This window comes from Neopelma chrysocephalum, unplaced genomic scaffold (assembly GCF_003984885.1).
Source record: "Neopelma chrysocephalum unplaced genomic scaffold, ASM398488v2 Primary Assembly neopelma1_24, whole genome shotgun sequence".
Lineage (NCBI taxonomy): Eukaryota > Metazoa > Chordata > Aves > Passeriformes > Pipridae > Neopelma > Neopelma chrysocephalum.
Window position 1 is genome coordinate 12,581,564 of NW_020897693.1, and position 26,142 is coordinate 12,607,705.

At 37.7% G+C, this 26,142-nt stretch overlaps 1 protein-coding gene across 6 annotated transcripts in view; it reads left to right on the top strand.

Moving 5' to 3' along the window:
* Positions 1 to 26,142, top strand: part of CUNH11orf74 (chromosome unknown C11orf74 homolog) — a 41,481-nt gene that overhangs the window by 2,576 nt on the left and 12,763 nt on the right. For 5 of the 6 annotated variants that reach the window (XM_027704109.1, XM_027704105.1, XM_027704116.1 and 2 more), the window contains 4 exons: positions 8,803 to 8,955; positions 23,002 to 23,159; positions 24,710 to 24,805; positions 25,728 to 25,785. In XM_027704109.1, the coding sequence (XP_027559910.1) occupies positions 8,853 to 8,955; positions 23,002 to 23,159; positions 24,710 to 24,805; positions 25,728 to 25,785 (415 nt within the window). In that variant the 5' untranslated portion in view covers positions 8,803 to 8,852. The remainder of the gene's footprint in view (positions 1 to 8,802; positions 8,956 to 23,001; positions 23,160 to 24,709; positions 24,806 to 25,727; positions 25,786 to 26,142) is intronic. The other variant, XM_027704143.1, reaches the window with a different exon arrangement.

Here is a 26,142-nt window from a genome sequence, read left to right on the forward strand (position 1 = left end):
AGTGCAGAGGGAAACAGATGCCTTTGTTGTGGTGCATCACAAGTTACTGGGGAAAAGACACTACAAGAAGATAAATAAATAGAGAAGGGTGGAATTACCAGTTATGGTGACTTGAGTCATGCTTCATCATATTTGGTGTTTTTATAAAAGGTGAAGCTGCAAGGATTATACAAATATGTGAGAATCTCAGCATTACTATTGTAACGCCTGTATTTGAGAAGCAGTAGAGACCTGAGTTAAAAGCTAGGCTAACAGAAAGAAGAAAACTAATATTCTTCCCTATTTTATTTTAAAACCAAACAGTATTTTGAGCAGGTTTTTTTGGGTAATAGTTGTTTGTATGGCAAGATGAGATTACAAGGAATTCAGATTTAGGTAGGTTCATTGGCAGATACATTTACAGAAGGATCAAATGAAGAGAGAAGGTGCTTTTTAAAAGCAGTAGCTAATGTAATTTGAAATGTGCTTAGTATGGAAATAGATGGATATAGTTACAATTTTGTGTGGTGTATCATTTCAGAAATTATAGTAAGTGTTCATGGAGAACAGGATGAATGTCTTTTAGAAACAAGGGTTAGGATTCAGTCACCTGAACATCAAATGACATTTCATATACCTTTGGATATTCCTCCTTGTCTTCTAGCTTCTGCTATGGAAGGCAGGTTTCCCGTTGATCCTGTGTCCCAGGTCCTATAAATCTAGGGTTTATAAAATGTCACTGGATTACAATGTTTAGGCACTGAGTCACTCCCAAACTTATTGTCCTTTTTGGCTCCATGTAGAAATTGTTCACCTATGTGCTTTGCCTGTTACCTGATTAGGCAACAAAAACCTTCTAATCAGGAGAACAATGAATAATCAGTGCTGCTGTTTAGTGTGACATCTCATTTTTTAACGTTAAAAGTACCATATTTGTAATAATTTCACGGTAATTTGAATGCTGGCAAATAATGAATGATGAATGAGTTGACCTTATGAACTGTAGCAAACCCAAAGAACCTTTTTTCATTTACACAAAGATAATATATTTGAGCAGTACTGATTGGACACTGAGAGAATGGATTGCAGGATAGCATGGAGTCTTAGTTGGTACATGCCCATTGCTGACCATTAAATTCATTAGTTTGCAATTATTTTTCATTTGACATGAACACAAATATCTATGGTAGCATTAAATTTATTTGGCAGTATTGTATTTTTTTTCTCTGACTGATCTGCTTTTTCACTTCCAAAATGGAGAAGCATACCCCTGAAAAGCAAGTGCTGTTTCCAAATTCTCCACAATCAAAATCATATCCAGACACTCAGAGAGCTTTGAAGTCCTTCATAAACAGGCTTAAGGAAGGAGGTTTTTTATATAGTATTTCTCCAAACATATACTGAGTGTATCAACCAAGTTTGCTTTGGGCAAAACAGTAATTTAGACATACCTGGCTGATAGTGGTTTTTTGCGTCTTCCGAAATCTTTCTGTGTAATTGGGATTCAAATGTGAGCAATTTGAGGAATCTTCTCTGACAGCGCAGGGGGCTCGTGGCAAGGAGAGACAGCCTGATGGAGGGGAATCTATCTGCTTAATTTGCAGATATGCTCCTGAGAACTCGATCTGCTGTGGCTAACAGGCTGTGACTGTTTTTTTTCTTTCCTCTCTTGTCTTTAGATGGCACAACAAGAAACCCACCAGCCTCCAGAAGCTTTAACTCTTTGCAGTAGAACAAGATTAGAGTGACAGAAGATGTCTCTTAGTTAGACTGCAAATGTCTGCAGCATACACTTCTTTAGGGTTTAATTTTTTATACTGCTAAACCTGTCAACCTCATGATCTTTTTTGGAATATTTCAGTCCTATTTTAAAATGTAATTTAAAGTAAATCTTGAGATAAAAGAAAAAATAATTTTAATAGCTAGTAAAAGAAAACAACTCTTGCTGATTGGCATACTGCTTCTTTCCCCAGGAGTGCTCTGCCCCGAGTAAGCAATGACATTGAAATAGAGCAAAGTAAATGACAAAAACATGCAATTCAGTGAGTGAGGGCTGACTGAAAGTCCAACTCAAAGTCCACTAAAGTAATTAGAAATGTCTTTTTTTTCTACTTCAGTGGCCTTCTGATCAGACCTTAAAAGACTAATAAAACTTTACACCCTTCTGTGGCATTTTTCATCAGTTTCACAGTGCTTTTCTCCAACAAAAAGTAATTAGACTCTGCGAAGTCCTCTGGGAACATATCCTTTAAACAGCTAGCAGTGCTGGGGCACAGAGGATAAGCCACTTGCATAACATAGCACAACAAATAAACAGAAAAACCTGGAAAACAATTCACTCTTCATAGCTCTCTGCTTTTGTTTTCCTGGCCCTACTTCACCCACTCCTGAGTTACAACATCTGCTGCACAGTATTTTAGAAATATCTCAACTCCCATTTGAAACTGCTGGGAGAATAGAAAGAGAAGGAGCTTGAAATGGAATTTGATTAGTACAGCAAAGCAAACATACCAAATGTTTGTGAAAATTGTCTTGAGACTTTGAATAACTGTAATGCAGATAGGATGTGGTGACGTTTCTCATCTGAAATACAGCGGTGCTAAGGCACTGTGCTCTGTAGCATCCATGCAGGCTTTTTACTTCTTTACTGAAAAAAGATAAAAGGAGACAGTGCTGCAGAGTTGAATGATGAAGAACTTTTCCCAAATTTAAAGGCATTCAGATCACATTTATTTCTATTTTCAGTAGGGCCTAGATAATACTTGACAGCTTCTTATCTAAGTGTTTGACATAGTCTGACCCTTGTTTGGATCTGTGATCAAAGATGTACTGGAAAAAAAACATACAAATGTTTAAGTGAAAAATCCAACCCCCAGATTCTGTCATATTAATATTTTACATTCATTTTACTCTCTTTCTGCCAGTTGACATGCCTTATCTTTAGAAATTCTTTTTCCAGTTACTGCGGTTGAGAAGATGGAGCAATTAAAGTTTGTTGGTTACAGCATGTCAGTTTTGGATGAAGACATGGTCTGTCCAAGCTGGTCTCTGTAACTGTCAATGATGAAGTGCTTTGGAAAAGCTGCAGCAAGTAGCTTCAGAATAATGTACTTACAAGGTAGGAAAAGCATGTTCAAAACTGTCCAGGTCATAGCAAGAACATCTTGGATTTGTATCCTGAATTTAACTGGCAGAGAACCCATGTGAAAATGAATAACTAAACTTTTCCTTCCCAAATTCTATTTTAATAACATTGACATAGGTAATATGTTTTCAGCAGATTGCTCTCTGTTATGGAAGTGCTTTGTTTCACTTGATTTTCTTTTTCTACAATTAATTTCTTAAAATAATATGTGGTTTGCATCTTCTTCATCCCAAATCATTCCAAATTGCATTGAGATATTTCTAGGCTTTTCAACATATTTTCTGCCAGTAAAACACAGTCATCTCTGAGCTGGAATGTAGGTGGCTTCCTGTGGGTTGCAGTAATGCATTCCAGCTCAGCAGGGAAAGGGAAGGCCGCCTTACTCATTTGTGTAGGGTTTGCCAGCCAGAATGCAAATATGCAGGATATTTGGCCAGGACACCCAGGCTGAAACCTGTGAAAAAAGGCATGGGGAGTACAGCATCCTACAGTCTTCAATTTTCTTCCTCATCTAAAAGCAACAGTAAACAGTATTTAAGATGTGAGGGAGAGGGTTTTATTTGGAGGTCTTATCTAAAATAGCTGAATTAATCCAGCTGTGTGTTGACAGTCAAATCCAGGATGATCATCTTCCAGGGCGCAGTGGCTGCTTGGGTTTGGAGGAAACATTACCCTTGCCATAGGCCTCTAGATGGTCTTTAAAGGGTGCAGTGCTTTTGAAGCCATTGAAAATTCATTAAAAAAACTTCTGCTCAGGTGTGGGACTGACATATTAGCACTGAAATCAAACAGGATGAATGTGCATGCTTACAATTAAAGCCCTCAGATGTATTCCTTAAAAGCTCATATGAGCTGGGCACGAGAAGCACATGTTTTTGTCCATCACAGAGGTTGGCTCTCAGGCTCAGTAATGCACTTAGGCAAGCAGATGCAGCTCCCATCCACAAAATTGCTGTTGCATTAAGTGTGTGCCCTTAAGGCCTCCTGCGGAATGCAGTGGCAAGCATCCAGTTGATTTTAACGGGATTAGCTGTTGTAGATCACATTGAATTGAGAGATGCTGGAAGGAACCTCATCTGAAAGTTTTTCTCCTTTGCAATTGAAACTTTTAGTTTTTTCCCTTAGTTCAGTTGACCTGCACCTGCTCATGGGCAGAGCTTGCTGCTGTTGGGTTTGCTCCAGGAGCTCTGCCTCCCACAGGTGGTGGGTAGCAGGGAGGAGGAGGGAGGAAAGTAGGGCAGGACAATAGGGCAGGGAGGGCTTTGTTTTGCAACTGTAGCTTTGCAGATGTCTAGACAAGAAGGAAACGGTTGGCTGTCTTCAGGAAAAAGGGTAACCTTCCTCTGCTGACTGACTGCAAGATGTTTTATGTCTTTCTTGAGCAGGAATTGAGGTTAGCTCAGTTGGTGAAAACTTGGTGCTAATAACTACAAGGTCATGGGTTCAATCCCCTATATGGGCCATTCACTTAAGAATTGGACTTGATGGTCCTTGTGGGTTCCTTCCAATTCAGAATATTCTGTAAATTTCCAGAATCACTCCTTTCCCTTTGCCTTCTTTTAAAGCACCATCCTGGGATGTTTGTTAAGGTAGCAGTCCATATTTAACAACAAGAATTTGTTAAGGACAGGCTGGAATTCCAGGTCTGCCTGCCTCTTTGCACCATGGGAGCTGATGATCTACACTCCAGACTCTGGCTCTAGCTGTGATGAGTGTAGGAGTGCCCTGGTAACATCTGCGTTTGCTAGTGTGGAGGAAGCACAGCTTTCTGGGCCATTTGTGAGGAGTGTTCCTAATGAGGCTGTGCTTTCATGGTTACATAAACAACTATGATAGGCTGCCAAAAGGGCAATCCTGCATCCTTCCCTTGTTCCCACTGCATGTTCCCACTGTCTGCTTGTACAGGCATGATCGTATGGCTGTAAGGCAGATCAGGAAATGTGTATTTAGAACAATCTATGCATTTGCTCAGTTTAGCTTCAGGCCACCCCGTCACTATGACAGCTACTCTGAGCTAGTTGCTGAACTAGCCAGCCCAAGAGAGTCCCCAGAATCAGGGTCTTCGTGTAGACTGACTTGTAAAACCTTTATGGATGAGAGATGTTTCAGAAATCCTTGTTGCTTAGGGTTACTTTTATGAGAGGTTACTTAGATCTGAAAAATGCAGAGACCCCTTTTGAAAAAAGCTAGTTGTGACAGATATAATTACTGTGATAGTTTTATAGGGAAAAAAGGATTGAGCAGATACTCTGGTAACAGAGTGTAAGATTTAAAATAATGTCTTTGTGTTCAGTCTCATTTTTGCAGACATAGATTACACAGTCTTGATAACAGGTGTACCTAGTGGATATTTTTCATGAACCTATGAGTGATCGATAAAAATAATTTATGAATAACCCTATTTTTAAAAATTGAGAATGAATTCTGGGAGAGCAAATTCATAGTGTGAAAACCTGACTTGAGCCTATGCCAGAAATGCTAGTGAGGTATTTTTTTTCCCAGAAAAATAAAATTACATAAGATTTTACTGAGTTCGTAGAGAGGATTAGCTTACTGCTCCTTCCATTTAAAAATTCAGAATCTTGATTTTTTTTTCACTGCCTTTATTATATTTAAGAAAAACATAATAAAGCACTTGAAAATGCAGCATAAACCAGGAAACCTATATTTCACCACATTTTGTATTGTTTAATAGAACTAATCACTGCATAATTGAAATCATGCTAATATTCACTTGACCTGCCTCTGTGATTCAATACAGGGATTTCTGATTTGTTCTAAACTGCTGGAAAGAAGACTGCATTTTGAGAAATAAAATTGATTTTGCATTATCTGCTGATGATCAGCAAGGCATAATGAACGATTACCTGAAGAAACCTCATTAAAGTTACTTGGGTGGATGAGCAGGAGTGAAATGCAACAGGAGAAAACATAGTTGCTGTTTGAATGCATCACTTACAGATATTTGACTCTAAAACTATCCGAAGCCAGCACAGGGAAAGGATCAGATATCCTTGCCTTACTTTCCTTGAAACCTCCAAGTTTGATGCCTTTTGGGAAAAATAGGCTAAGTTTTTGATTTTAATAATAGCTACTCTCTAGCAGAACAATGCAGTCATTTCATTCCTAGTGGTGTCATTGTATCCACTTTATAAATTGTGGGGATTCTAATCCATTATTGTACATTTTTTTCATGACAGTTTAAAGAACTCATTGCCTTGAGGCTCTGAATTGTGTGATTGCTGAAGCCCTTTACTTATATGAGCTCCTTAGCACACGTGAGTGTCTCCTAGTCATCCTGGTTTCAGCTGTTCACATCAGAAAGCTTCTCTGCAACTGACACAGCATGGTATTCATTTAAGAGAGACTTGGGAATAAAGTAGGTGGGAGGCAGCAGAAAAGCAAAATGAAATGAAAAATACCAAAACCTTGATAGGTTGAGATAAGTTTTTGAATGCTATTGTACCGTTCATTCTAACCATATGTTCAGTTTCAGGGATAGTAGATGTTCTCCAAACACCATCTTCTGTGCTTGCTTTCATTTAGGGCGATGCTACAGCGCCCTGCGGTTCTTCAAACTAATTGAAAATGGGGGACAGGTAGTTTCAGCTGCCAGTCTCTCCTCTCTATTGTTTGAGTGAATGGCTGTTTTTCTGGCAGAACCTAAGCTGTCATTAGGACCTAGCTGATTTTTCTGCTCCATGAGGAGATTATTCTGTAGATCTCAATAACAGCTGTGCAAGGGAAAATCTGGAGTGAAGTTTCCTAAGTTCTGTAGGAAGTAGAGGCTGCACAGTACAGTAAGAATTGAGATGTATAATTTTGGTGCCACCTGGTCTGGATGCTCAATCTCAGGCTGCTGATCCAGTGGTTGTAGAGCATGGCATTCACTGAGAAAACTGTCTCAGCTTGATTAAGGATACAACTATTCCCCCAAATTGCATATTAATTTTCTAGTTTCCTAGGGCATTTTAGAATGAAGTAATCTAAGCTTTATTGTCAGCCCTCCACTGATCTGTTTTCAAGTAATTTAAACTCCTGGTGCCCCTTTTTTTTAATCTGTTATTGGGAATAATATTTGTTTGCTTTTCCTCATGGGAGTATTGTTAAGTTTATTTCATTAGTGTTTATAAGGGGCTTGGAGATCCTAGACACCAGATGCCAAAGAAAAACAAAAGTTTGTTATTAACATTTTCTTAATTAAATATATATATATAATTTTACAGTAGCCTTACAAATCACTGTGTTATTTCATATAATGAAATTACCTTAAACAATGATTTTAATAACTTAAACATAATGATGAGTAGAAGACATTACTTCCCTCTCAAACCACTGTAATACATAAATCACTCTGAGAGTCTGGTGAATTATATTCTGCTTGGTCAGTCCACAGAGAGATTAATGCTGATTTGATTTTTGTAAAACATCAGAAAACTTAAACTTTAGGTCATGTGGATATGCGTGTATTTTTATTTCTTCAGAACATTAGTCTTCCTTACAAGCAGGCAATCCAACAAAATTAGAGTTTTACATTTGAAATTATCCTTAATTTTCCTGCTGGGCTCTGAACAATTCTTTTTAGATCTTATATAACTTTAAAATCATGTTGACAGCTTTTCCTTAGTGTAGTTGATTTGAAGTTTTGCTGAAGAATTAAGCTTTCATCCTCAAAATCCACTTCTTAATGCTATGTTAAATCAAGAGAGGAAACAGAGGAACACAGGCAAATCAAGCACTTAGTGTATAATGCATTTTTGCATTTTGATCATGTTTATGTATGCAAACCGATCATTTGCATTTTTTATTTAAGTTACTACTCTAGTGTGCCTGTTATGTGTGTCCATGCCCTCACCTGTGTTTTTCTGCTTACAGTAGTGTGGACCCATGTGTATCAAAAATTAATAGTATAAGTAACTGTTTAGAATCACACAGCTTTTAAAAGTAAGGGGCAAGGTTAACTTCAGCAAACTTCACCATGAGCTGTGTCAGGGCCATTACTTCCTGTAGAATCTGGTTAAGTGATGACGATCGACTGGAAAGCTGTTGCTATGTGACTCTCAAGTCAGAAAAGCCTCTCTGGGTTTCCCTTAGCTCTCATCATTTGTTCCCTTCTTGAGAGTGGTCCTCACATGTGGCTGCCCCATTCCACCATACTCCCCTGTCCTGTGTGTTGTCTCAGCATACACACACATGCCATCGTGATTTAACATGCTGTTCAAAATCTGGGTTAGTGGCTTTGATGGTACAGTGAGCAGTGCATCTGGAGAATGGTGGATTCAGTCCAAGTTTTGAATGTACAGATGTCTCAGTTGTTAAACACAACATGCTAGTGAGTGTTGTTGCTGTTTCTGCACAGAAGGCAGGGGTTGAAAGACTGAACAACTTAAAATGAGGGAATGAACACCACTGAGAGAAGATGGCACTTCTGTGACCTATGTTACCTGGGGTCATAAATTCCAGGTGTAGATGATTGAAGTTTCTCCCTTTGTACTTAAAATTTCTCTGTCCACTTGAATTTTTTGGGAACTGTGTAAAGTTCCACTGACAAGATCAGAACTTCACTAGGAGAGAAGAAAAATTTGACTTTCTGCTGCCCATCTATGTGAATTAGGGACTCTTCAGTTGATTTGTTTTTTTGCCTGCAGATACATATGGCTCTTCTCTTTCTATTGCAGAAGCAGCCTACTAAAGCAAATCCACCTGTTCGACTCTCAGCGTGAGGATCATGGGAGAACAACTGTTAGAGAACAGCATCCTTGATCAATTTATTAATAGCCATGAGCAGTCATATGAAGAGTTTCTAAATACATTCACCTGTCTTTTGAAAGGTATGTAACTTCCCAAATCTCCCCTTAGAAATCACAGACAGAAGGGAAGGTAAAAGGAGAAGCAGTAGTATCTAGTGTTTTTCTGCTACTCACTTGCTTTGTGACCTTAGGCAAATCTTTGTGATGCTTTTGTTTCTCCGCTCGGCAGTGGGGACCCTAAGGACAACTTTCCTTAGATTGGTTCACAGACTGCTAAGGTAGGTCTGTACTGGTGGGTAACCACGTTTTGCTTGCTTTAGGGCGGTGGGGAATTATCCTGTGGAAGGATTGGTGTTTCCTAAGTACATCCTGCACTGTTTTGCTTGAAAAGTTTCCATAAGAGAAGGGCCTAATTAAAGTACTTAATAGTATGAGATGGCCTGAGATTAGGGGTGTGCAAAACTTTCACAGGTTCACTAACACTAGCCTGCTGTACTATGCTTGTGTGTTTGCCTTCTACAATGTGATTGCCTTCTGTGGTGAAACAACTACCTGGAGGGATGAGGGGAGAGCAGTGGATGTTGTCTACCTCAACTTCAGCAAGGCCTTTGACATCATCTCTTACAACATCCTCGTAGACAAACTCAGGAAGTGTGGATCGGAGGAGTGGGCACTGAGGGGAATTGAGAACTGGTGGAATGGCAGAGCTCAAATGGTCGTATTCGGTGACACGATCTAGTTGGAGGCCTGTCACTAATGGTGTCCCCCAGGATACAATACTGGGACCAGTCTTGTTTAACTTATTCATTAATGACTTGGATGAAGGGGCAGAAGTGTCCTCACAAAGTGTACTGACAACACAAAGCTGGGAGGAGTGGAGCTGTGCTGCCGTTCAGAAGAACCTTGACAGGTTGGAGAGATGGCAGAGCAGAACAAAGGCAAGTGCAGGGTCCTGCATGTGGGAAAGAATAACCCCAGGCACCAGTACAGGCTGAGGGCCAACCTACTGGAAAGCTACTCTGTGGAGAAGGACCTGGGGCTCCTGGTGGAAAACAAGCTGTCAGTGAATCAGCAGTGTGCTCTTGTGGCCAAGAAAGCCAGTGGTGCACTAAGAAGAGCATTGCCAGCAGATTGAGGGAGTGATCCTGTCCCTCTAGTCGGCTCTGGTGAGGCTGCATCTGAAGTGCTGTGTCCAGTTCTGGGCTTCTCACTGCAAGAGAGACGTGGAGCTCCTGGTGCAGGTCCAACAGGGACGACAGAGATGACTGCGGAACTGGAGCATCTCACTTAGGACAGGCTGAGGGAGCTGGGCCTGTTTAGCATCACGAAGAGATGACTGAGAGGGGACCTCATCAATGTATATAAGTATCTGAAGGGAAGGTGTCAAGAAGGTGGAACCAGGCTCTTCTCATTGGTGCCAAGCAATAGGATAAGAGGCAATAGGCAGAAACTGATGGAACAGGGAGTTCCACCTGAATATGAGGAAGAAGTTCTTTACTGTGTGGGTGACCAAGTGCTGGAACAGATTGGCCAGAGAAGTTGTTGTGTCTCCCTCACTGGAGGTACTCAGATTCTATCTGGATGCAATCCTGCACACTGTGCTCTAGGATGACCCTGTTTGAGCAGGGAGGTTGGACCAGATGACCCACTGTGGTCCCTTCCAACCTGACCCAACTGTATCCAGTCTGTGCCGAGCTAATAGGTAATTTGGGTGAAGGCACATCAGATTAGATGATTGGGCTGAAAAGGTCTCATGCTCTGCAGATGAAATAAAAGGTGGTGCTTAACCTTGATCTCAGCACAGCTTAATTACAGGATTCAAATTTTGTAACTCAAGTTTATTTCTTTTAGCCATGTTAGGTCCGGTGCCATAAAAATAAATACAAGCTACTCACAAATCTCTTTACCACCACTTTGCACTAAAAATGATGTTCTCATATTATTGCAGAAGCACTGTATTTTTCAATTACATCATGTGGCATGCTCCATTGATTGGCACTCAGAGGTCTGTCCTGGCCTTGTCCTTCAGGCAGAACTAAGTGTCAGTCACAGGCACTGAACAGAAAACCATTGGGGGGGTTGAAGCTGCCACAGAAATAATCCTGTGGCAACTTTCTGTCTCTCCTCCCTATAAAAAATAGAAGAGCAAGGAGACACTGGGAAATGAGATAAGAAGATTGAAAATCCGGTTGTGGTCTTCTTATGTATGATTGATACACTGGGGATAGCTCCTATTGTAGAAGCATGCTGCTTATCATGATGCTACTTGCAAAAAGCTTCAGCCTGTGTTTCAGTCACTTTCATTGTCACTATAGCATTTGCCGCTAAAATTGTATAAAAGGTAGAGCTTTACCTGAATCAAATGCTTAGAAATGCAGGTATGATGGTGTACACTAAACAGCTCAGCTTGTTTTCCTCCTACCTTCATTTTCCTTTAAAAATACCCAAGGTGCTAGTTTGCATTATGAACTAATGACCTGCAAAAATTCCACTTAAAGCATAAGGCATTTTAGCATCAGAGCAGTGCAAAATATTTTATAAAATATCACATTGTTAGTTTCTTAATTTTGCATTTGAAAAATAGTCATTTGACTTTAATTTTTTTTTTAAAGCAACTTACCTGGTAATAGAATCCAGAAATTTTCACTTTGGTATAATGAGATCAGATATTTACTGTGGGGATATATTTGTGGTTACTGTCAGGCAAAAAATCTTACTATTTTCATTACTATTACTGAATTTGGCCTTGATAATGGTATTGACCCTCACACCAAATCTTTGTACAATGAACATTAATGTCAGAATTTGCAGTCCTGCCTAATTAGATATGGAGATAGCTATTTGTATACACAAATAACCAAGCATAAATATATAGGAGGTCTTTAAAAAAAATCCTTGGAAAACATTGTCATCTGATAGATTTTTGTTTGTCATAACATTGGAAACAGAGGACCCACACACAAAACTAATTGGATCCCATTAATTTCACAGGGTAACAGATTTATAGAAGGTGATTTTCACTTGCTTATGAATTTGTCCTAGGTCTGTATTTGGGATTGCAAGGATATTTTCCCCAGCATCTCCTAAGAATCTGATACCCTAATGATTGTTTAATTTTTCTTCATAAATTACATTTGCACACAGTAAAACTGTAAAGAATATACCTTGATATAAAGACCCAAGCATCCTTGACTGTTCTGGCCTAGCTTAAAAGAGCTAAATAGCCTGGAGTGACCCTGTGAACACATTAGGATCTTCTGCTTAGAGAATAGTTTCATTCTTATAAATATGGGAAAGAGGGTTAACGAATTTTTACATTCCTGGCTTCCGTTTGACTTTTTATGAATTGCTAATATCCTAATCAAGAAAATCACAGTTTTAGAATGATTTTTTGGTATCTGAATGCGTGACCTTTGACTACCATTCTTCCTTGTGCTATATTTGAAAAGATATTCTCTTAGTTCATATAGAACAAGATCTGGAGTCAAAATAAGTCCTTCTAAATTCTGTATAATAGATATCATGACATGTGTATGGTGTAACTATCTCACAGATAAGTTATAACTTAGTTGGACCATAAAATTATATCTTTGATACGGGAATTTAATCTTCCTGATTAAAATTCCAAAAAATCCCAATGATTTTGTTCCTTAAATTGTGCTTGGTGCAGTGAGAGAATGAGAGTTCGTAGACTAATTGACAAGTAAATCCTATAGTAAGACTTTTACCTCACATCTACAGATCTGATGGAACATGGATAAACATACATAAATGTGTTTTTAAAAGTCTGACCTCAGCATTTAAAACATATGTGCTCCAACAGAACATGACCTATATATCTTGAATACATAATATTTAAAAAGCACTTCCTCCATAAGTGGAAAATTTTTAAACCCCTTTTTATTGATTCTGTAATGGATGGACAGTTGAGGGCTAGTTTAAGATTCTAGTTAAGTCTCTTATTTTTCCTACTTATACCATCCAAAGTGTGCTTTTTGTCATACGGATAATATTAACAAGATTAATAGATAGGTGAAAGGGCTGGTGAATCCTTGGGAATATAATTTAGCAATTAAAGCACAGATTCAGAAAGATGAAATTTTTCATACTCGCATTTTTCGAGCTTTGCAGAAGTTTTGCATCTGGAAAGAAAAGATCTCCTTTTGTGCGAAGTCAGAGCAAAGATACTGGTAAGAGGAATAAGTGTTTTAGTCATTTATTTTAATACATTCATTTGTGCTGTTCTTAGAATCTCTAAACCCCCTTATGCTTATGCCAAGTTATATATTTACTTTTTTTAGTTTATTCTTTTAGCTTTGAGTATAAAAACAACCTGATGATAAAACAGTTAATTGCCTTTTGTCTTGAGATTGCACAACTCCACTATGTTTTTTAAGTACGGAGAAAAATTTTAAGACTGATTTATTGACTGTGCAGTTGAAGAAACCTCAGAAGAGCTAGATTTACAAATTCAGATTTCTGTAGATGTGGTCAATGAATAGTATCTTCAGAACTATACATTTCCTAGAACAACTTTGGAGAACATCTCATGAAAATACACCCAACCCTACTTTCAAAAAAATTCCCACAGAGTACAAAAGTCTCATTCAAATAATAGGAAGAGTGTTTGAAATCTGGTGGAGAGAACTATGATATCCAAAATTAGAAGGCAGCATCTGCTCATTTTTCTAAACTCAGAGGAAGAATGGGAAATTAACTGGAGCATAAAATATCTCATTTGACCATCTGCAAAAAAACTACAGAAAAAAAACCCCAAATCCTCCAGGCTTCAAATTCTTCTTCTAGATTTTAAGTTACTCCTCTCCCACTTCTGAAAAGATAGGATTCTGGATCAGTCAGCTGCATAGAAAAATGGTGCCATTAATAAAATTCTTACCCAAACCCAAGTTTAAATTTGTATTTTTTTCCATGGTCCTGGGCAATTGACCACTGAAATTAAATTAATTCCATTCCTGCTGTTCATTTTACTCTGTTTCATATACCTCACACTACCTGGCACTGCTTTGAAGTCCAAGGACTTTGATCAGACCCATCTAAGCAAACCAAACCTTGGATATAAACTTCATAGCCTCAGTGCTGTTGTTTTGGTGCTTCTTTGCCAAACAAACTGTCAAGTGGAGGAAGTTTGAAAGTGACTGACCACTTCTCTGCTTCCAGGTGGCCTGCAAGAGCCATTTTCTGTGTTGTGATCAACATCCAGCGAAAGCTGGGCGATGTATTCAGTTCACAGTCCATTTGATGGTAGCTGTCTGCTGCTTTTTTTCATTAACCACATTTAGGAAAAACAGAAACTTTCAACTTCCTGTATAAGTGTCAGTGGAGGCACTTTACAAATGTGAGTCTTCACAGCAGAAAGCATAGCAGAAAACTATATAAGAAATGACAGTAAATTCACTTTAATTTTAAAAATGGACCAATAGGACAATGCTAACCCCAAGAGAAATTTCAGCCTATGAGTGTATTTTCCAATAAAAGCAGCTAGACAGTTCAATAAAACTAATTAAATTAATCTGTCATCCCCACGGAACTTAAACAGGGCATGAAATAGGGGAACAGCGTCAATTCAGAGCTTTTTATTGATGTGTTGTGTTGGATCATTTGATAGAATTGGTTGGGAGACAAAATTTGCAATTTTCTATTGATCATAAATTCAGTACCTATCTCTGAGTAACCCTTATTCAATATAGTATAAAATCAAACAGAGCCCCTAAACATCATACAGAGCCCCTAAATGTAGGAAAAAACCCAGACATAGAAACTTAATAGATTATTTTTGAAATAATAATGGCTGATCTGTTTTATGGATGTTTTTTGTCCTGGTATTTGCTGTGCAAGATACTTCATCTCCATTGTATAGACAGACAAAAAAAATGCCTATAAAAGGGAAATGACTTGTGTTTGTTGCACAGTAGCTCACTGGCAGCACCAGATAAGGACAGAGGCACTCAGACTCCTGGAATCTTGCTCAGCCCTTCAATAATAGTGCTTCCCTGATAGCAGTTCTGTTTTTTTTTCTGTGATGCCTTTATTACTAAAAAATTTCTAAAGATTGTTTCAGATAAAAGAAAAAAAGCATTTTCATTCTCTTGCATAAGTTAGATTTTCTAGAATGTAGGAAAGGGAAATATTTTGTGATTTTGCTGTTGATAGCTTGATAAAGGTTCCATCATATAGTGACATATTGCCAGTGATTGAATTCTGTAGTACTATAAAAAGCAGTAACACAGAATGAACTCTTGCTGTACCTCATCACCTTGTCTTGAAAGGCATCGAAGTGTGCTAAATGCAGCTGTTGGCTTAGTTTCATGTCATTGCAATGAGGTGAGGAAGCTCTCTTTTACAGATGTGGAAATGACACAGAGCAAATAATGTCAGAGATCAGAGCTATATATAGTGACTTAACAGGACAATCAGGAAACAGAAATCAAGTGACTTCGCTTCCAGTTTAGTGCTGAACTCTTTATAGAATTGGGTGCTTTTCTGTGTTCAGTAGAAAATCAAATACAATTGCCTAATTTCAAGAAAGTATGTATTTGCCTTAAAAAAAAAACAACCAAAATGAGGCCTTTTAAGGATGCTTTAATGTTGTGATTATAATGTCTAAAATCAAGCATTTTCCTGGGCTCTCTGACACTTTATTAGTTTGTTCCCACCTGCTGTAATATTTTTATGATATTATTTGTTAAGAAAGGAATACTTTATGTGGAGATGTCAGATGCTTTTAATTATATACAATTCACTTGTTTCTTACAGTGCTTGTCTACTTGCCTACTAGTGCTGAATTCTTCTAGGATGCAAGTACACAGAAAGTTTTCATAATTGATTCTGCCCTGATTTATTAGTATATCTCCTGCTCTTTTAAAGTGCTCCCAACATATATGTTTAATGTAGTTTCCTTGTGCTGAGGATGACTTTAAGCACATTTGTGGTTTCTTTGACTGTAAAAAAAATTAAAAAAGCAAGTGCAACAAATGCAGTGCTTATTTAAGAAATAACCTCAAATACATTCTGTTTTTCTTAGCTAAGCTTCAAAGTATGGCTTAATGTAGCCAAAACTCAGAAAGTCTAGAGCTCTTATACACTGAAATAGTATTCTGCAATTAGTTACTGTCTAATTTAAAGCACTTCTTAAACTGTCCCTGAAATGCAATTTATGAAATATAACAGTATTTGCATTCTGCAAAGAACAGTGTAGATTTTCTGAAGCTATTGGAAGCAGGCCTACCTTTATCAACTGGAAAAAGTGTTACAGCTTTTATATCCTGATATACTCTCTCAAATTATAGTTGCAAAATACTATCAGTCGTACAGCCTCTGCCTTTACAAAGCTGTGCTTTTTCCCCTACCACATAAACACTCTTTATTGTTAGAACTAGAAATCTGCTCTAGTATGTTGGCATTGCTTGGTGGTGATAGATATCACTTGATCCCTGGTGTATACTAAGAGGTGTAGCTCCCTTAATAGGACTGTACTGGTTAATATCTGCTGAGGATCTGTTCTAGTGTTTCTCTCATGGTTTTCTGAATTCTTTTTAAGATTATTTTTCATCTTACTCTGTTGGAAGAAGCGGAATTTTGCTCGTGAAGGCTACTGAAATGATCAAGTGACTGACTACATTAGTGTTCAAATGGAGAAGGTACCCAGCAAAAACACTATTGAACTGTGGAACAATCATACTTATTTTTAAATGATCAGTTGGTGTGAATGAGGTATAAACAGGAAATATTGCCCCTTTTCTATCACTGAGACTATTTAAAGCACAAGAGAGACATAGATATTGATACAGATAAACACTATATAAAACCAGAACACATAGGTTCCATTTAGTAAAAAGGGAGAGAGACTGATACAGTAAAAGAGCAGTTAAACTTTTGAAAATTAGAAGTTCAATTGGTTTTAGAGAAGTATTACTGTAGTACATTAAGTTAGAGGAGGCGTGTGAGCATGGCTGAAATATACTTGAGAGTAGCAGTCATTCATCTTTCCCCTGAAAGAGCACACACAAGAAAAGTCCTTTCCTAACTGATTTTTAAACATAGTAAGTATTCAAAAATAACAGTCAAAAGTAACAATTGGGACCCTTTTAGGTGAGAAATAGTCCCACTGAAATTAGTTGTCCCACTCCATTGACTTATCCTAGCTGAGGACATGGTGTAGTGAGATTTCCTTCAAAAATTGGCATAACTGAGAAAAAAATTCAAGGCCATATTACTGATTATAGTAAAAAAGGACCTTTTTTGAAGAAAAAAAAGCTAAACAATACTTTCTGCAGATTATTTGTTATTTAATTTGTTATTTAGTCAGGATAAGATCAAAGAGCTTAGACATAAAGGCTGCACCAGCTGAATTTTTGTGTTACAAACATTAGCTTGCACACTTAGGCAAGTATTTTAGTCAAGTTATTTTCTTTGCTGTATAGATCAGGTTTGACAGAGGAGTTCTGCTTCCTCAGTGCTACTGTGAGGTCACCATCATTGAAATTAGTGAGGATTTTGGTGGAGTAAGATTGGAATGGTATTTACAGGAATGCAGGTAGTTAGGGGATAGCCAGTTCAAGTGCTGAGGGTGGGCAGATATGACACAGTATCTATGACGCATCACCTGCTTCTTTGGGTGACAGCAGGAGGCTGTGCCCTAAGACTCTTAAAACAGGACTATGTGATGAAATTTAGGTGCCTGAATTGCCCATGAATTGCTCTTACTTATGGACAGACATATAGAACCCTAATACTGAAAACTCCAGGTACTTACTGTATGGGATACTTCGAGTTTTTGTGATGAAAACTTGGACAAACTGCATTGATTTACAGAGATTTATGCATATAAATACACAGAAACAGTAAGATATCTGGAGAACATAGAATGGCTTTTTTAGGCTAAGTAACTTCAAAACACTTTGTTCTATTCTCAGCAGGAGAACATACAAGCAGAGAGAGGCTGGAAATTTTGGTTGGATTACTGCAGAAAATCTGGGGGCTGCTTTGATCACGTTATGAAAAATTGATAGAAGGCTTCAAAAATTATCTTCCCAGCAAATTGGATTTTAAGCCTTGAAATTTCGTTTTTTTACCTCTTACAGCTTGTCATTTAGGGTAGATGAACTCAGCACGGTACAATGGTTTACATAGCTACAAATAGGTAAATACAGGTACTTCTACAGTATTTTACCACCTTGTGAACATGTCAAAGTGATATTTTATGGAAACATTTCAGTGACAGTCTTTGTTCTTGTTTTAAAATGTGGTTGTTTGCTGATGATGGGTTTGAAGAATGGAGATAGTGAATGAACATGAAATTTGTACTTGTGACCTCTGTTCAAGATAGTTATTATGCTACTCTGATTAAAATTGTTCTTTGTTCAGGAGTCCTGTACAAAGTCACTGTAGTATTTGAATCCCAGGTTTTTCATCAAAGCATAACTTGGAAGGGATTTAAGGGATTCACAGGCCTTCTGCTGGCCCTCAGTCCAGGATTTGAATACAAAAAAGTAAATTGGAACTTATAGTACTAGCTTTCCTGTATGTTTTTTTTTGTTGTTGTTGTCTTATAGTTAAAGGGGTCTGTTTATAATTCTCAACCAGTTTTTGGTTTTGGAATGAATCAATTCAATTGAAAAAAAGGTGGGAAATATCTGGTAGTTTGTGTTGTTTTGTGCAGTGTGTTATCCCAAGCCGAATTTTCTATGTTATGTTACTGATTGCTCTGTCTGGTCTGGCTTTGAAATGTTTCAGACCATAAGACTTTTATTATTCTTCTGGGGCTACTATGTCATCTAACAGATTTCACTGACAGTAAGTTTTTCCTGATAATAGAGGTAGCTCTCTTCTCTGGTTTTGTGATAAGTGAATCCAATATTCTTTGAAAGATGTGAGTGATCAGTGGACATCTTCAAAAGATTCCCTTCCAAATTGGAAGACAAAAAGAATTTTAAGCAATATAGAGGATAGATAGCAGGAGAGAGAATAATTTATCAAGCTTCATATACTTTTTGATACAAACGTGTTTCCGAAGTCTGCACCATACTCTTTGGTGACACACAATTATGATGGATACTTCTCTTGAGAGACTCAGATATACTTTTCTAGAGACTTAAGTTGGCCTCTTACTTCATATTTAAGATACAGACAGTAAATTGTCTAAAAAGTGAGACAAAATCTGTCTGCAGGATGAATATATGAATCTTTCCATCATTTCAACTTTCTTCCTCTGCTACATTCTGTTGTGTTTGTATCCCTTATTTTTGATTTAAGTCACATGTTGTGAAGGCCGGTGTTCTACAAAAGGATCTTGGCAGGTTGAGAGCTGTGACTGTGAATAATGAGTCAATTATCACTTAGTCAGGGGAAAGGCAGAGTGATCTGCTTGCTGGCTTGAATGTGATCCTTCCGTCTTCCCCTTTTTCAGAAACAGGAACAGAAATGGTTGAAATTCAGAACACTAGCAAAGAAATGCATCTGTGATATTTGTCTGCTACTCCAGATTGTAGTTTTCTTAACTTTATAACAAGTTATGTGTGTTGTTTTTAATACTATTTTGTAAGATCATGACTGTTAACTGTTTCAAGGGAGCCAGTTACGTGATACACGCATTGGGAAGCTGTAGGTGTCAGTAATTACTTTGGACATCTGAAGGTGGATCTCACTGGTCCTGAGGCACCGTGCTTGAGGCTAGCAACATAATGTTTAATTTACCTCCCTCCCTTTAATTTATATGGCATGGCCTCATTATGCTCATGGTTGCATAGTTGATATTCTGTCTGCAGACTTGCTTTTAACAACTGCTTTGGGTTGCTTAGGCATTTTTTTTCTGAATTTTTCTTCACTTGCATTCATTAATCTAGTATCACATTGCAGTTGGAATGTTTCATCAAAAGTAATGTTTAATATTCTGTAACCCAATAACTCTGCAATGGTCTTAACCAGAAAAAGGTTTCTGACAAAAGTTTATGACTGATCTCTTAGGAAAAGGGATAATGCTTCTAGCTGTAGTCTGGAGTTGGTAAATGGCACATAAAGGACTATGAATGCACTTGATTTCTTACCAGCTCATTTAATCTATCTAGCTTTTTAGCTGTGACAATAGCTCAGCTGTCCAGAAAATATATAACCTAATAAAGGAAGTTTGTCAGCTCATATGTACTGCCTAATTATAACTGCCCAACTATGTGTCATAGGTCTTTTGATGCTAAAAGTGATATTATTTTCTTTGGAAAATTCAGAACCTATATTTTCAAGAAGAATGATCTGATTTATATCCCAGAAGAATGACCACAGTGGTATCCAAGATAAGCACGGGTTAGTACAGGAATATCATGTTTATTCAGAGTCTGTCATCTGTATGAATTATGTTGCTGATCATTCCAGTGATGATTTCTTTTGTCTCTCTGTTTGTCTGGCTGACAAAATTGTATGGCTTCTGGAAGCTTTTTATCACTTCTCATAAATAAATGCTCTTGGTGTGCACAGGGAGGATACTGGGTCCTCAGTCCCTCGTTACTCTATAGGTCTGCAGATGTTTGACTGCAGTAATTCACCAATATACACTTACCCTAAAATACACTAATATCCTTTTGTGTCTTGTCAGTCTTAAAGATAAAACTTGCAAGTTCTTTGTATAAAACAGGATGTCCATCCTTGCTTTACTACTACAGTAACAAAAAATTGAAGCTTTTTGAGATAGGCATCTAGTTCTTCCTATGAAGTAGGGTGACTGTAAAAGTCTCTTCAAATAGTGGGTAACCATTTTACCAGTCAAGAATTTAAAAGAGGGTTTCTTGTCTAATGCTGCTTCATTTCCATGGCTTGAAAAAGAGAGTGTGTAGGAGGAAGAGATTGCTCATATGTACTGCTGTATCCAAATATTGTTTTAGGAAAGTACTTGCTAAAAAAGTGGGGAGAAGCCACATGTCACAGAGTCCTGGGATTTAGGAATTATTCAGAGAATCCATCTGTGATGTGAACTTAAAATCTGTTTGCTAGATTGCTCTGGTCTGGTGCAATTTTCTTTCTATGAACCCTACTACTCTTATATAAGAGTATGGACTTCAGGTTATACCCAGACTGCCAGTCCTTTCTGTGTGTCATAGTAACGGCAGCGCAGAGTATTGTCGAGTATTAAGAACTCTGCCGTATGGCTCAGTGTAGTAACCCCAAGGGCATCATTAGTACTCTCCACAAGAATTACTTCAATGCTTGTAACATACAGTTATGCTTTAGAAATGCACTACAGTGTTTCTTGTTGTTGCAAAGTGGATTTTTTAAACTAAACACAAAAAACTTCATTAAATGAGCATTTGTTTTTCATTAAGAGAATATGGTGTGAAGTTTATTTGAACTGATTGTCCTGTAGCTGCTCCATATTTGATAATGGGACTTTTAACAGAAAAAGTACTGTGTTTTTATTTTGGCCATGATTACTATATTTTTTGCCATGTTGAAGGGAAAAAACCCAACTAAACAGCATGGATTTGGAAATCCATACATCCATGCACATACTTGTCTGTAAGCAGCTCTTAGATCCAGCCAGTACTGTTGACATTTCATTTGATGATCACCTAGATGGAGCCTAAGTCTTTGTGCCCTGGGGCCCTGGCTGGTCAGACAGTCAAAAGCTCTTACAGTTGTCTTAACTTTGCTGTTGTTGTCCAAGGAGTTGTTAAAGGTCTGAAAGGTGTTAAAAGTTATCATTGAAATACTCAGTTCTGTTTCTGAATACTTCCCTATTTTCAGTGAGGACTCAATTAGCCGCTATTGATATATAAAATAAGTCCAAGAGAAGTTATTCTGATCTTCTGTAAATACACTGTCAAAACATTTTTCCAGTCTGTCTTTCAAGACCAAAGGAATTTCTTAAGGGGACAAACCCTGCTTGAACATCTGTATTTGTTCTTTAATTTCTGGACCTAAACTTCTGGCAATGAAGTATTACTGGCGTACTGCTGTTTGTTAGTCTGATCCCGATAAAAAAGTATTTAGTCGCAAAATTTTCCCCTCAGAATGCTGAGCATTCTATAGCTGTTAAACACTGAAAGCAACACTGTGTAAAGAAATGAGATGTTTTACTAACTAAAGACACAGGAGCTGAATTATAGGACCTGTCAGTGCATCTCATTACATGACCCTGGACTGGTGGAGGAGTGGTGGAGGTTCTAGTGGTGGTGTCCATGGACACCCAGGAGCTCTGTGAATGCTGACCCTGGACCAGCCAGTATCAGTACCAGCTCTGAGAAGAACTGCCAAAGCTCACTTCTGTACTAGACAATATGGGCATTTGCTTTAGTGGTTGTGAGGTTCACACATGAACCTACTAATAGCCGGTATAAATAGGGTGATACCAAGATACTGATGTAGAAAGTGTAAGAATTACTCCATTTGTGGCCCAGATCATCTCTGTACTATGATCAACATCATAGCCCTTTCTTGTGCTTGGTCAGAAGGTACATCATTGATTAGTTATCTCCTTGACAAGTCAAGTGATTTTGTAAGCACAGATCCCATGTAAGCATCGTTGATGGACTTTTACAATTAGAGATATAAGTGTTGGGAATGCGTGTTGTGTTGGGGAACGAGGGAGGTTTTCTGGTTTTAATGCTAAAAGTGTACATCTGAAATAGCTGTGTGCAGTTGCCATTGGACTAATGTATAGTGGTGTCTCAAAGAAGAGACTCTTCATATATATTGGTGTTTGCAGTGTCAGACGAAGACATGGGCACACATGTTATGTACCATTTTGTCCAGAATTCAGAGAGAATTTAAATAAAGTTTTAGAATAAAAGCTAAGGTATAACTCTACTGTCTTGCTTTTTTGGGTATTTCAGCTCTTGGTTGGTTTTATAAAGTTTTCTGTACATTGCATAAGCTTTTGAGACAATTGAGTCTTCAGTATGGAGGAATAGGTGATACTCTATGCACTTGAAGTTCAAAGTGAATATTCAGTTTTATGATAAGGGCTGCAAAATACTTGTTTATATTGCACATGGAAGCTCTGAGCATGAGAGGAAAAGTGAATGTGTAAAATAAGTCAATATTAGATCTAAGGAAATACATGTTTTTCTTTTTCTTGGGCAGTGCATTATGTTATCTGACCTGGTGTGATTCTCCTTGCAGAGAAAGAGGAGAAGACAATTCAAGGAAATAAAGTGGACTACTTAAGAAAAATATTTTCTACTTCTGAATTATCAAACAGAAATAAACAGAATGGCTCACCTGAAAGAAGCAAAGAAATGTGGGTATCTCTTCCATCACAGATGCCAGATGAGAATGAGGTAAAGAGTTACAACTGTCCAAGTGGACAGGCACCACATTCAAAGAGATGAAAATATGAAGAGATACACTGTTCAAATGTTAGAGGCTAGTGGTATTTATCTGATTCAAGGCAAATATTTAAAATACTGTGTAAGTGTTTAATGCTTAGAGAGGCACCTGCAGGGATCGTGTTTGGCAGTGGCATTTGCCTTGCTGAAGAGCTGCCATAATCCGACTATTAAATAAGGTGCCCTGCAATGAGCCATGTGATGCTTTTGCTGAAGACTGCAGTTAGCACTAGAGGTTGGCAAAAAGGAAAAGAAATCTTGAGAGTATGGATGCCAGCACATAGAGATTTGTTTTGTTTCTTGTAGATTTTAGGAAGTATGGAGTTCTGTGTTACCGAAGCTGGATTACTTCAGATGCCTGAAGTAATGCCTAAGTAAACAGTAGGCAGGCCAGAGGCATTTTTAATCTTCTGAAACATATGAGATTAGGGATTTAACGTGTAGGGACAGGAAAACAACAGACATCATCTGGAGAGAGTGAGATGGAAATATGAGTCAACTTGTTAAGAACTTCTGCCCTCCTACCTGAACAAAGTGAAAAAGCTGTGATCTAGTCTGTACTCAAAATTTCCCTTCATTAAACTTTTTATTAAAAAAGAAGTAGCAGGTCCTTTTGTGCAATACACAGAGCAACACACTTAGGGGTCTTCAAATGGTGGGCCTGCCAGGCCTCAGTCAAAGAGCACAAAATGCCATTTTCCTCCCCTCTAGGACATACATGCCTTTGAGGTGGAATCAAACAAGGCTTTTAAAACAATCACATTCTGTCAGTTAATTGTGTAATAATAATGACAAGATTATTTTTACCTTTTTTTTTTCATGAAGAATAGTGTTACTTCATTGGGATAGTCTGTCTTTGGGTCTCTTTAGCCGCTCTGAATTGTCTTTCTGCCCCATAAAGCAATGTGTGAATTCCAGTATCCTTTTTGTAATAGAACATCTTAATGCTTGTCTTTGTATCTACGGAAAAAAAGCTTCAGACATGGCTGCACATTTTTGCCACATTTGCAGTTTAAGAAACAAATACAGTGATAGTAGAATGCATCAGAAAAATTGCTAGTGTAGTAGCAGGAGGAGGCTGTAATGGGGTAAATTGACCACTGTGATCTTTAAGCCTGCCCTGAGGAAAGGAAAGAGGGGAAAAAACTGCTATGGAAAACACTGCTACTCCTCTAAATGCTGCTTTTTAGACATGTTATGGTTGCTTGCATTGTTGTTCCAATTGATTCAGTCTGGTCCTGTGTAGGTTTTCAGGGAAATACCTGCATCTGTTTTATTTTCAGAAGCATTGCATTCACTTCCTAAAAATTTTTATATACAACGTATATAAAGCTGTCTGAACACAATGCTGAGTAATGTGTTCTAGGGGACACTGCTTGAGTAGGGAAGTTAGACAAGGTGACCTTCAGTGGTCCCTTCCAACCTTACCCATTCTGTGATTCTGTGAACTTTATGTGTAAATCAGTACAAGCTTTGACTTTGGTTCTGGTTTGTGCATGTAGATATTTCTGCCTATCTACCTGCAGACAATGATGAATGAGAGCTGGAAAGCTGGTGGATCAGGTGGAAAGAATCTCAGTCTGTCTGAAATAGTGAAGGTGGGGTTTTCTTTGATTTTTTTCAGAGTGGAGATTATGATCAGAACATGACTGATTTTTGCTTTATTAACTTATAAATTACTTGCAATTTGTTGATGTATTTATTTCCCATCTGTGGGAAAGAACAATGACAGAAATTCAAATTTTTTTTCAAATATTAGTGAATATGTACTTTTAGAGTGTAAAGTTTATGTAACTCTTGATGAGAATGTTGTCAAACCAGGTTGGAAAATATTATCTAAGAGCATTTCTAATTACTTCATAGAAACACAGCAGACAACTCAGTGCATATAGTAAATCCTCCATGGTAACACTACTTACATATAGGTTGGCAAAACCCTTTCACCCTGTGCATCTGTTCGAAGTGATACTTGAAATGACAAATGCCTTTTCTTGTGGTACGTTTTAGATAGTTTCGACTGTTTTCAAGGAACAATGTCCCAGATGAAATACTAGAAATTTAATTATTCTTAGCTTTTTTACTTCCCAATCAGTTCACCATTAGTATCAAAACAGAAGGATCAAGCTCTAGTTTGCCTACAGCATGTACTGTCTCTGTGCCATATGAAGTGAATTTGCAAAATTGCATAGTAACTTATCATTTATCTTTTTCCTAGGAAAATATTTTACTTCTCCATCTTTCCACTGAGTTCCTGAAAAAGTTGCTGTACAGCTTGAGCTTCTTTCCCATCACTTACATTGATATGCGGCAATTTTGGCAGCAATTCTTTGCCTATACCTAAAAGTATTTCCTATGGGTTACACATTTCAAAGAAAATTCATATGCTTTCTTAGAAAAATGCAAGGGAGAATGGAGAAGATGAAGCAGACAATTTAATGCATTTTTGCTTTTCTCTACGTTGTACTAAAAGAAATGGAATTAATATATTTTAATCTATTTTGGAATTTGGGTTTTTTACAGCAGGTGGACAAGTACTTAGATTGGGAAGATATAGACTCAGATGAAGAGACATGCAGTGGTAAGTTTCCCCCCTCCATATTCACTGACATTTTCTGTCTTTGAATGCAAGTGTATGAACATGATTACAGATTATGAACATGAACATGTTTCTTTGAATGCAAGAGTATGAACATTAATTAAAGAACTATTTCTTCTCTAAAAGTGATAATATTCCTCAGTTCTTCTATTGCTAGAAAATTCCCCATATTTGCCCCAATTCCCCAAATTAAAGTACTAATTTCCTCACTCTTAAGAGGTAATGAGAAAATAAATTAAAAGGAATATTTATCAAACTGTGTCCTTGTGAAGTTATTTTCGTCAAGATTTTTAGAAGTGCAGAACGCTTCTTGTTAGCAACATTTCTGCATTTTTCTGC